Source organism: Quercus suber, unplaced genomic scaffold (genome assembly GCF_002906115.3).
Source record: "Quercus suber isolate HL8 unplaced genomic scaffold, Cork oak 2.0 scaffold_62, whole genome shotgun sequence".
In the NCBI taxonomy this organism is placed as follows: domain Eukaryota; kingdom Viridiplantae; phylum Streptophyta; class Magnoliopsida; order Fagales; family Fagaceae; genus Quercus; species Quercus suber.
The window spans coordinates 1,803,710-1,815,847 of NW_027069527.1; the positions used below are offsets into that span (position 1 = coordinate 1,803,710).

The following is a 12,138-nucleotide window of genomic DNA, read 5'->3' on the forward strand; positions in this document are numbered from 1 at the left end:
ACAATATGTAAAATTTTAAGAATAATTAAGTTTATGCATTAACCTGTCTTATTTAAATATATAAAAAATATAATATAAATAAAAAAGTATTATAAAAATATGTGTTTTGTGTTATTTAAAAAACACAATTAAACACCCCATAATCAAATGTGAATACATACTTACAATATCATCTAAATATAGATGATTACCAGGGGCAGAGGCACGTACAGGGGTGGGGGGGCCATGGCCCCCCCAAAATTTTAAAATTTCTAAAAATATATATACAATTATTTTTATGTTTTCAAAATTTAGTCTAAAAAATAAGAGTTGGCCCCCCTCAAATATTTGAATTAGTCCAATAATACTCTTAAAAAAAATAATTGGTCTAATAGTTATAAAGATATAACTTTATTTTTCGCAATTCTATTTTTTATTGTAAAATGTGCTTTTATATCTGTTAAATATTTGATATAATTTGGTATCAAACATGTTTAAATCTATATTTTTCAACCCGTTATGTGGCGGTTAACAAGTCATTGACTCATTAAAAAAATTTTGTTACTAAAACTACACATGAAATGTGTCTTTAGTTGACATATAATGTGTTAAAGTAAGGTAACTTTAAATATGTTTGGAGCCTAACTTATTTCTCCAAGTTTTGGATCATTCATGTTTTTGAAAATTTCATTAGTTCAATTGAAAGATTTTTTACTTACTTTAGCATAAAATTTGATAATTTGTGTTTAAAATAAATTTTTTTAAGATTTTGACTATGAAAATAGAAAAAATGAATTTTTTTATGAAAGATCGCTGTCAAAAATAATTTTGATTGAAAATATTAAAATATTTTTTTTTTGGTTGGGTGTGTGTATATATATATAACTTATCAAATAAAAAAGTGTGTATATATATGTGTGTATATATAATAAAAAGCGCGCGTGTGTGTATATATGTGTGTGTGGGTGTGGAAGTTGTCTTGATGAATATGTTAGCGTCGCAACTTGGCCCCCCCAAACAAAAATTTCTGGCTCCGCCCCTTATGATTACTATAGCAACATATATTATACTAAAACTACTGAAATTGTTAAAAATCTCACCTCCTATTCCAATCCCAATACAAATTCTTAAACCCAAAGCACGATTACCATTTCACAAACACTCTACCAAACCAAAAATTATCCAACTTGATTCTTTGACCCTTCTGTTCAAATCGACATGAAGCTTTGGCCTTTTAAAATTATTCCTAGTCCCAATGGCAAGCTCATAATTGTTGTTAGGTACAAAGGTGAAGAGAAAAAAATTCTCAACCAGAGAAATATGGCCAATGTAGTTGACGAAGAAACTATATATTGGCCTTTTGGTTAAACTGCAATAGTTGTTGCAGTCCAGATCAACGACTCTCTCTCTCTCTCTCTCTCTCTCTCTCCCTTTCTGAGTCCACATGCGTTTCACATGAGTATTGTTAGATAATTGTAACAGCAGCTAAGCAAAAGTATCAACTTGGCACGTGTAGAATTTATGAAGTAAATCGGTAAAAATAAAAGTTTATACCCTTCAAGGGTGTAATGACCACTACCTAAAAGTTTAGAAGATCTCTTAGCATTTTTCCTATATAAAATTAAAAATATTTATTTTGTCCCACCTAGTGTTAATTATTTATATATATAAAAAATGAATGTGAAAAACAAATAATAAAGAAAGTGTACAAAAAGAACAAAGATAGAATAAAAATTAATATCTAAATAGAGTGGGTAAGAGAGTAGAGAATGAGGTGTAAGGTATATTTTAAAGTGATTATATAATGCATGATCGGATGTGAATGCTCTTATGAGATAAAATGACTAATGAGAGAAAAAAATAATGCTTGAACAAAATAATTAGGAAAAAAAAGATAGAACAAGTTGCCATTGCAAAATAGAATACATTGCCTTTTTTGTTGGTAAAATAGAAATATAATTTACACGGTTTAGAATTTTTTATTTTATTGTTATTGGTAATTTCTAAAGGTCAATTGTTAATATAAATAAATGAAAATTTACAACAACAAAAATGATGTAAAATAAAGTAATTCATCTAAAGATAATTATAGATCTAGTTGATGAATAAAGAGAGAGAATCACATGAAATAATTTGATCAAATTTAAAAGAGAGAAATTAAAATGATAATTAAAAAAAGACAACTTGATTAAAATTAAGAGAAATAATTGACTAATTGTGTGTTAAACATTTGTTTATTTAGTTTTTGTTAAAAATGTGTTAAAGTATGCTTGTTCTTTAAAGAAGTAATAAAAAATAAGGTTTTAAAAAACTGTATGTTTAAGCTAAAAGCTAAAAGAACTAGCAAAAAACATCTAGACTCAAATGAACTCTAACCGTGTGTTTGAAAATGCTACATGAGAAAGGAAGAGAAGAGAAATGAGAAGAATGATAGTTTTTCCTCTGTTTGGTTACCCTGAAAGAAAAAAAAATAAAGGGGCAAAAACCATTTCTCTTAAGCCCACAGATGTGTAATCCACCCAATTTAGGCAGCTTTGAAGGGAGACAATGGTTTTTTTTTTTTTTTTTTTTAAATAGGGTCTATATATAATAATATCATATGACATAAAGTTAAATATTTGCTTATAACTTTCATATATCTTTCACATTTATATGGCCATAAAAGTAAAAAAAACATATATTATTCTTCTTCAAAGGAAAGCAAAATGTATTATTCTTCTTTCTTTTCCCCTTCTCTCCCCATTTCCAAACAAACAAGAGAAATTTTATTTCTATTCTTTTCTTTATCATTTCCTTTCTATCATTAATTTCTCTTCTCTTCTCTTCCCTCATTTTGTAACCAAACGAAGTCTAAGAATATAAAATCAAATAAAGCTGTAGGCATTAAAAATAATAGTAGGTGAAAAATATTAGTAAAAAATGAAAATCGGCAAGTAATTTGCCTCCTCGTACTGGTGCAAAAGTTGAAAGTATATTTTTTATGGATTGCGTTAACAAACACTGAATGGTACTCGTTAACTACAAAATTTTTTTACTTTTTCTTAGCACAATTTTTGTCTTTTTTTTTTTTGGCAATTCCTGTCATTTTTTTCAGTTTTGTAATACTATTTAGAATTTTTTTTTGACTTTTTCTGACAAATTTTATTTTTTTGTCTTTTTGTTGCATTTTTTATTTGTTGGAGGAATCAAAGTTGATAATATCTTTTGACAATGCATGATCAGCATTGACAGTGACAAAGACGGACCGTCCCTTGAATCTGAAACTGACACCTATACCACCAGTATTCATTCGCTACTCCCTAGAAAGACCGCACATACTGCCTTTTAAGCAAAGTTAGCAAAACTACAGGGCCTAATCACTTTCAGTCAAAATCCTGAACTGGTCAAATTCCCCACGTGTCCTTCCATAATCCACTTGGCTTAAAAGCCCAGCTGGTTCCAAACTCACCCCCCACTTTTTTTAATTTTAATTTTATAATTTAATTCATAATTATCAATGGATCTTTTCATTCCCAAATGTTAAAACCGTGGGGAACAACCCCCATCCCATCCTCCACTTCACAGCCTGGATCCTTATCACACTCACTCCGTGTTGCGCACCCTGCCCCTTTCTATAATCCTAACGTATATATACAATCTCTCCCTCTTATTCTTACTTTCAACCCCACCCTTACTTATACAATAGAGCTATCTAACTAGAGTACACTGAGTGAGAAAAAAAAAAGAGCTGATAGCTAATTAAGACCCTTTTGAGAGTTGGATTTGTTTTGGACATATGGATATTTTTAAGCATTTTTCAGACTCACAGTATTTAGTGGGGTCTGATATTTGGTCATCTGAGTCAGAGAGTAGCAGTGCTCGCATGGTAAACTTGTCAGACGAGGAGGTCATGTTGGCTTCGAGAAATCCTAAGAAACGAGCTGGGAGAAAGAAGTTTAAGGAGACAAGACACCCAGTGTACCGTGGAGTTAGAAGAAGGAACTCTGGGAAATGGGTTTGTGAAGTTCGTGAGCCCAATAAGAAGTCAAGAATTTGGCTTGGGACTTTCCCTACAGCAGAAATGGCAGCACGTGCACATGATGTGGCGGCAATTGCGCTCCGAGGTAAGTCTGCATGTCTCAATTTTGCTGACTCGGCGTGGCGGCTACCCGTGCCTGTGTCGGCAGAAGCGAAGGATATTCAACGGACGGCAGCCGAGGCGGCCGAGGCATTTCGGCCCGCGGAGTCAGATGTGGTATTTGAGGATGAAGTGAGGCCAATGAGGAAAAATGCGCCGTCGCCTGCGACAACAGAGACGGAGGCGGAAGGTGTGTTTTTTATGGATGATGAGGCGGTTTTCGGCATGCCAAGGTTGCTGACAAATATGGCAGAGGGGATGTTGTTGCCTCCACCTCATTATTATGGTGAAGATAACATGGAAACCGATATTGATGTGTCATTATGGAGTCACTCAATTTGATTTTGATTAGTAATATGTTATTATAGCTTAATAGTATTGAGTGTAGTCTAGCATATAGATTATAGAATGGTTGCTTATTTGGAAGATACAGTANATGCAACATGCAATCAAAAGCTGGCGAAGGGTTGGCTACATTTGGGAAAACCAAACCATTTTCAGATTTGTATGAAATATTGTTGGAAACTTTGTAAGAAAAAGCGGTCACCAGCTTTCATGGTATGAGTCTTTCACACTAAAACGTTTTGAAGTTATTTTTGTTCAAAATCAAAGAGGGCACTACCAAATCATTGATAGATTTTAAGAAATTTATATAATGTAGATGTATTATGTAAAAAGTTAAATATCAAGTTACAATATGTGTAGTAGGTTTTCTTTCAAAAAAAAAAAATATATATATATATATATATATGTAGTAGGTTTCAATTAGCTCAACTGGTAAAGTCTTTGATGATTAAATAAGAAATCTAAGATTCAATCTCTGCCTACACAAAAAAATCAATTAATATCTTGATCTAATGATAAAAAGCATCATCAAAAACGGACGCTAAGTTGAAGCTCTCTTTAAAAAAAAAAAAAAAAAGTTATAGTATGTGTATTGGTTAAAACTTAAAGGCGACCGCTACCTATATATAGTCTATACTTAAACTCTATCTTTACCATCATGATAAGAATGTGGATTCACATGCAAAGGGGACATTGAAGATAGGTTAAGATTTAAGAGGTTTGCAATAGGGTCTGCAACATTATCCAAACTCTGTTCCCATTTATCCAAATCGAATCCCAAATTGACATTTAATCTTCCACTTTAATTAAGAACAAAATAAGTATGGATAGTTTCTTTTTCCTTCAAGAATAAAGGACAAAATTAGTTATACTTGTGCAGTGAATTGTTGGTCCAATAGTGGTTTTCTTTTTTTTGGGGGTCCAGTAATGTTGATTATTGTTGAATAAGTGGTGGGAGACCAATTTTATAAATTTTTTTTAATTAAAAAAAAAAAAATCTCTATAGGCCTATAGTGACATTGAAAGTTATTCTATTGAAGAGTATACCGACAACTTCTATAGCTTAATTATAAGATAGAGATTCCCATGAAATAAAAAAGTGATGATTTCTATGCATCACCGGGGCTTGAATCCTAATATTTCTTCGAATATATATATAATTTAATTTAATTTAATTGCTTTTATACTCATCCTATTTATAATTCATTTTTATATATTTTATTATCATGTCTCAAACACTTGTCCCTCCCCCTCTTATTTATTTTTCATTACTATCTCATTAATGTTAAAGCAACTTCATTAGAGATGACAAAATATCCCAAACCCATCTCCCCTCTTAGGCCACCCTGATTTATCTCGTGCAGATTTGTCCCACCCCAAAGGGGAATGAAACATCCCTAAACTAACTCCGCCTTATCCCATTACTAATCCCAAAATTAGGCATGCCTCCATAAGTCCATTCTTCTTTCCCTTTGACTACCATACCCACAAGGTCTTTTTTTAAAATGCTAATGTTTAATTAAGGACCCAAGATTCCAAAAACAACAAATATTGTTTAATCAACAAGTCTCCTGTCACAACAATATCAACAATCTAATTGGTGTAGAGAAAAAATGATATTAATGTTAGTCCTACGTGATATTAATTTCTCAAAAGTTAGTTTAGTATGCATTTAGATACCACTTATTTTGCTGAAAACTGAAAACAATAAAAAAAATATTTTCTGATTACTGTTCATTAATAAAAATACTGTGCATTTGCCTTGATGCACTGTTCATATCCCATAAACAGTGCACCAGGCACTAAAATTTAAAAAGGAAAAAAAAGTGTTTGCATTTTCCGCAGACGCAATCCAAACAAAGCTTTAGGGCCATAATTTTTATAACTTTTTAAATTTTTTTTTTTTTTTTTTTACAATTAGCCTATGTGATAAACTTTAATTGGTTGTTTATCACGTGCTTCACCACTTAGGTTCTAATTGATTAGAGTGAAAATAGAGAAGATAGAAGCCGGAAGAGATAAAACAAGAGAGAAAATGGGAGGATGAGTATTTGGTTAGGAAGGGAATGGGGGAGAAAATGGTGGGACCTAAAAGTTTTGACTCCAGGCTCCCCAATTTCCAGCCCCTTGATTTGGAGAGAAAATAGGGGATAAACGAGGGAGCTGATAATAATTACCATCCCCCTTCCCCTCCCTCCACACTGTTTAACGTTAACTTATTCTTCTTCCTTTTTGTTTTTTTTTTTTTCACTTGAAGACTTGAATTTTTATTCTCAACTCCAGTTTTTCTTCCTAATAAAATAATTATATAAATTTTTTTAATAAGAATGAGAGTAAATTTTTACAAACAATATTTCCTATTCTAACAAAAGAGTTTTTATTTTCTCAATTTTTTCATCTCCAAACTAAATACTATGAAGTTCACTTATTAAATTCATAATAGAATCTATCATAAATGTAAAAGAAAATAGCATAATTTATTTGTGCATTTAGAGCACCTGCGAATTTTCTAAAAATGATGGCAAAATTACGTTACAAAAAGAAAGATTGTGATCCCAGATTTTGCTAATTTTTCTCAAACCTACAACCATGGGATTTTGATGACATCAAGTGTGAAGTGTGAACCAGATCAGCCTGTTATCGCTGGGACCAATAAAACAAAACAAGATTATACGGGGAGTGTGGATTTCGTGTGGCTTGGATGCTCGTGTGCGCGTTGCCGCGCCTACAAATAGCGCGTAGGATTCTTTTCCGTCGGCGCTTCTACTGTTTTTGCTTCCAACTTCCAACATCCAGTTGGGATAACCGGCTAGTCCCGGTTTACTCCAACCTGGTAATCAAACTGTGGGTCCACCTGTCACCTAAAATGACCAAAACACCCCCTCCCTCTACGGTGCCACGAGTTTAGGCAGCTTCCACCAACTCCCTAGCTAAGACGGCTTTTCCTATTAAATAAAGTGTGTTGCTGCATGGCTCTTTTGAAATTACATTTATACCCCCATCAATGAAATATAATTAGGGGTAGTTATTTTTTAGGTGTAGTGGACTGTTGGTGGGTGCAAGTCATGAACCTGTAATTTATGACATTGTAGCTTTGCTTGCCTCCTTCTTCTTCTTTTTTTTTTTTTTTTTAATTTTTTTTTTAAATAGTAAATCTTAGATGCAACTTTAGGTGCAATGTATTTTATCGATTGGATTCAAACACTTGATTGCATTTACCAATAAAATAGAAATGCTGTTGTTTTCTTAAAAATAATTAAAAATTCAAATTATATCTGTGTTTGAATTTGCAATTGATGAATCAAATGTAGGTGTTATATATAATTTTTACCCTTTTTTAAATTTACCAAACTCTTTTATGATTTGTTCCTAAAGTACAAAATACAATTAAGTTTTTGAAAATAGCACATAGCTTCATTATTGTATTGTTTTTGGTAAAAAAATACAGTTTTAAAAATAGACATTTTTTTTTTCATCACATGATTACCCATTGTTTATTTGTAGGGATGTTTAATGGTTTACGGCTTTAATTACACACACCCACTCAAAATGAGTTATACCAAATCATCATAAATAATAGGAAGGTAACTTCTACTAATCTAGAAGTATTTGTGTTCTTTTTGAGGAAATAGGATATATATATATATATTTATGGTTACAGAGGAGGTTGAGTTAGGCAAGGGACAAGTGATACATAATTACATATGTTCTATGCTCGACACGTGTCAGTATTAGAGACCCAGATTCGAATATTTTGAGGAAAGTAGGATAAAAGGTTGTTTGGATGGTTTTATTTTTTTGCATGGTTTTATTAGTTGCTAACCAATTTCTCAACCTTTAGTTTTGCCTACACGCAACCTAAGTATGAATTGTCAACATTCTCAAAAAAAAAAAAAAAACAAAAGTATGAATTGTCAAATAGAGTAGAAGTACTATATATTTGTGAAAATTTTTAAAACATTAAAATTTGGTTCAAAATTGATTGACATAAATACCCTTAATAAACACAATTAATGACAGTAAAGAATCTCATTCTCTATCTTCCACTTTTTGGGGCATGGGTTGACCCACCCCCCTTGGCCTTAGCTGCCTTTTCCAAGTATGGGGGGGATCTTTTCTTCTTTCTTCTTTTTTTTTTTTTTTTCCTCTTCCTTGACAATTATTTTGAAGGTTGAAAAGGCCAAAAGTGCTTCAATTAAGAGTCAAATACTTCAAATCCAAGACTTTATTGGCTGTTCATGACGTTCGGAAATTTTTGGATTTAAAGAAGCAACAAAAATTGCTATCAAAATGTTCTACTGTTTATTTGGTTGGTAAAGACCAAAGAGATATTCTATATATATATATATATATTTTTTTTTTTATTGTTACAGCTTCCTACCTTATTATGATTTTTTTTTTGAAACAAAAAAAAAAAAAAGATTGATGATACAGTTAGATGGTGTAACCTGGTCGGTGAATACCTGAAGAAAAGAAAAGAAAGATCACAAGATATTTTGTCAAGGTTGTGCCAGTGAAGGACTCTCTGATTACGAAGTGATTGATTCAAGGAAAAATGAGATGTCTTTTAGAGTGCATTTGGCTTTTGCTTATTTCTGATAGCCTATTTGTATAGTTGATTAGGCATTCGAGTTGGTACCAGACAGAGGAAAGAGACAAAAAAATAACATTAAAGGCGAGGTCTATGGTTCAAGTCCAAGATGGCCCAATTATGCCAAGTAAAAGAATAGAAGAAACATTTGACTCTTTCATGCATGCTCCACTTGGCTTATTTATTAAAAGATATAATTTTTGGTAATTTTTATGTTCAATATGTGACAAAAAACTAAAAGTTAGTTTATTTCAAAAAAAAAAAGTTAAAAATTAGATTATTTATAATAAAAAAAGTTAAAACTAAAAGCAAAAAAAAAAAAATTTAAATTTAAGCAAAAGAGTTGCACTTGAATCGCCTCTCATTGGGGAATTATTCCCATAGATATCAAGATTGGGTTTGACTTCCAGGATCACGGTGGGAAGACAATTGGGCTAGCTACTGACCCACCGGAACTTTGTGGCTATGGTTTTTTGTGCCTTTGCCAACCAGCCATGTAACTAGTCCAAGTTGTCGAGTGAGCATAGTTGAGCTCGTTCCTATTGAGGTAATGCATCTTAATTTCCTGTTAATGTATGAATATATATAATTTGATATAATTGGATGTAAGATCATTTCAACTCTAGATTTTTTCGTCGAAAATAACGCGAAGTACCTGTCAAAATATAAGTCTCTTGACTATCAATATATATATCAAAATGCTCCATTTGTGATTTAACATGAAATAACAAAAGAAAAAAAAATTATGTGTTTATTTATTTAACGAAAAGATGATCCCATGTTTTTTTAATAATGGCTTGAACTTCTATAATAAAAAAGAAAAAAATAATGGCTTAATCTTTAAGCCAAATGGTAGGGGCGTGGACAAAAAACTGCGGATTCTCTTTTGCCATCAAAACATCGTGGTTGGTGCAGGAATTTTTCTTATAGGGCCAGACAAAGTAATATAAACAAAATTTAAAATCTAAAATAACAACCTTTTACTAGTATATCCTAACACATGTCATGACATGGTTCGACAAATATTATCTTCCCACATATAGCAATTATTAAAAAAAAAACTTCAAGTCACTAATTACATATTTCAAGATAAATATTTTCATTCTTAAATAATTGTTCATAGGATTAATCTAATAACAGTTTTCATTCTATGTACACATTTAAAATGACAAAAGATAGTGCTCTATGCTAGGTTAATTATTGATTGTTCTAAAACTTAAGCAATTATAAAATTTTGAAATTAATCATTTAACTATAATTCTAATATAAATTATAAGATTTGAGCATTGTTTAATTCAAGTATAACTCTATTGTCAATCTTCTCAAAAAAAAAAAAAAAAAAAAAAAAAAAAAAAAACTCTACTGTCTAAATTTTAAGAAATTTATACCCAACCAAATTTTATTACCAAAAATTTTAAAATAAAGAAAAATGGATACAACTTAATACCTATAACACGTATCCTTACAATATGTTATCTCTTTATTCTAATAAAATTTATCTCCCTTTCATTGGTAAAATTTATCATCATAGTTTTCCTTTCTTTCTTTTTGTTATGATTATTTTTGTTGTCACTTTGTTGATTTATAATATATATATATATATCGTATGGACATAATACTAGTTATTTATATTTAGAAATAAAGAAAAAGAAATTTTATAAAAAATAAAATAAAATAAAAACTAAGAAAAAGGTTTAGAGGCTCATTTAGGTAAAATTATACCTGACATATTTTTGTGTCTCTTTTGTGTGATTAAGGAATTAAAAATTCTAAAAGTTAAGGAGAGTCATATATAGCCCCACGGCTTTGCCATTGGTGATTACTACTAAATATTTTTGTTAGTAAAGAATATCTTATACCAATTATTACAGAATTCATACGTGAGAGGGACAGTACTGTACACACTAACTATATAAGATAAGATATCCTATTTTGTGTGTATGAGAGAGATAGATACCAATTCAAATGCATGGAGAATCGATCCCATATGTCATGTATTTTCGTACATTTGATTGGATAAAAAACTTTGACTAATTAACAAAGATTCAACAAAATTTACCATACTAAGATTTTTTTTTTTTTTTTTTTAATTTAAAGGGCGAGAGAATATTTTTTTTTTCCCAATTAACGAGAAAGTTTTTCTTCTTGGGTTTGAACAAAAGGTTGTTATGTACTTAACCCTTTAACCTTGCTGTAACAAACTTAAGGTTGATTCCTTTTCTTAGTCATACAAATTGAAAGACTAAATCTTCTCATATTGGTGACTTTGTCCACTTCACTAATATTATTATATATGTGTGTGTATGTATACCTGTGTGTGGGTGTATTCAATACGAAATGTATGTTAAGAGTTTCATTACTTTCATATCTTAAATTCTCCCTCCCTTGTTATAAAAATAAAATAAAAAAAACAAAAAAAAAAACCACACACACACACACACAAAAGACAATTTAGCGGAAATAATAATGACCTTAGCGAGTTTGTTTAACAGATGGTCAACTCATTAAATAATCATGTTATGGGAACAACGGTTAGGGTTATAACTGTTATCTACTATTAACCACAACAAGAAAATTGCAAGGAAACAGTTCTTTATAATTAACTATCATATATCCATGGCGTGATGATCACTCGCTCTATAAGTATAAGGCTTGTGGGATGTAAGGGGCAAGAGTAAGTTTTTAAAAATGAGTTTCACACACATACATATAGATTGAACTATAATAGAATTCTATCTTAAATTGAAAAATAAAAAATAAATAATGACACCAAAAATCACTTAAAAAGTATATTTTTATTTCTTTCTAAAAATATAGTTATTTTATACAATTAAACAACTGAATAACTATTGGTAAGGCATCAAAGTATTGGTAAGTGTCTATTATTGTAAAATCAAGTCGCTTGAACAAAAGGAGAACTAATTAAGATGGGCAAGTACTTTATTTTGAAGTTTATATATATAGTTACTGTTTTAAATAAAATAAATAAATCATAGATGGGTTGTAATCTATATATGTAGATTTCATACTTATTAATGAGGTCCAATTACAAAGTCGAAAATGGATTTACATTAGCTTTACCTTTTATGCTTTACAAATATAAGGA

The 12,138-nt window shown here is 30.7% G+C and overlaps 1 protein-coding gene across 1 annotated transcript; it reads left to right on the forward strand.

Annotated features, from left to right (window-relative positions):
- Positions 1–3,469: 3,469 nt before the first annotated feature.
- On the forward strand, positions 3,470–4,505 carry LOC136061019 (dehydration-responsive element-binding protein 1B-like). Its single transcript, XM_065772697.1, has one exon. The coding sequence runs from the start codon at positions 3,755–3,757 to the stop codon at positions 4,436–4,438; it is 684 nt and encodes a 227-aa protein (XP_065628769.1). The 5' UTR covers positions 3,470–3,754; the 3' UTR covers positions 4,439–4,505.
- Positions 4,506–12,138: the final 7,633 nt, after the last annotated feature.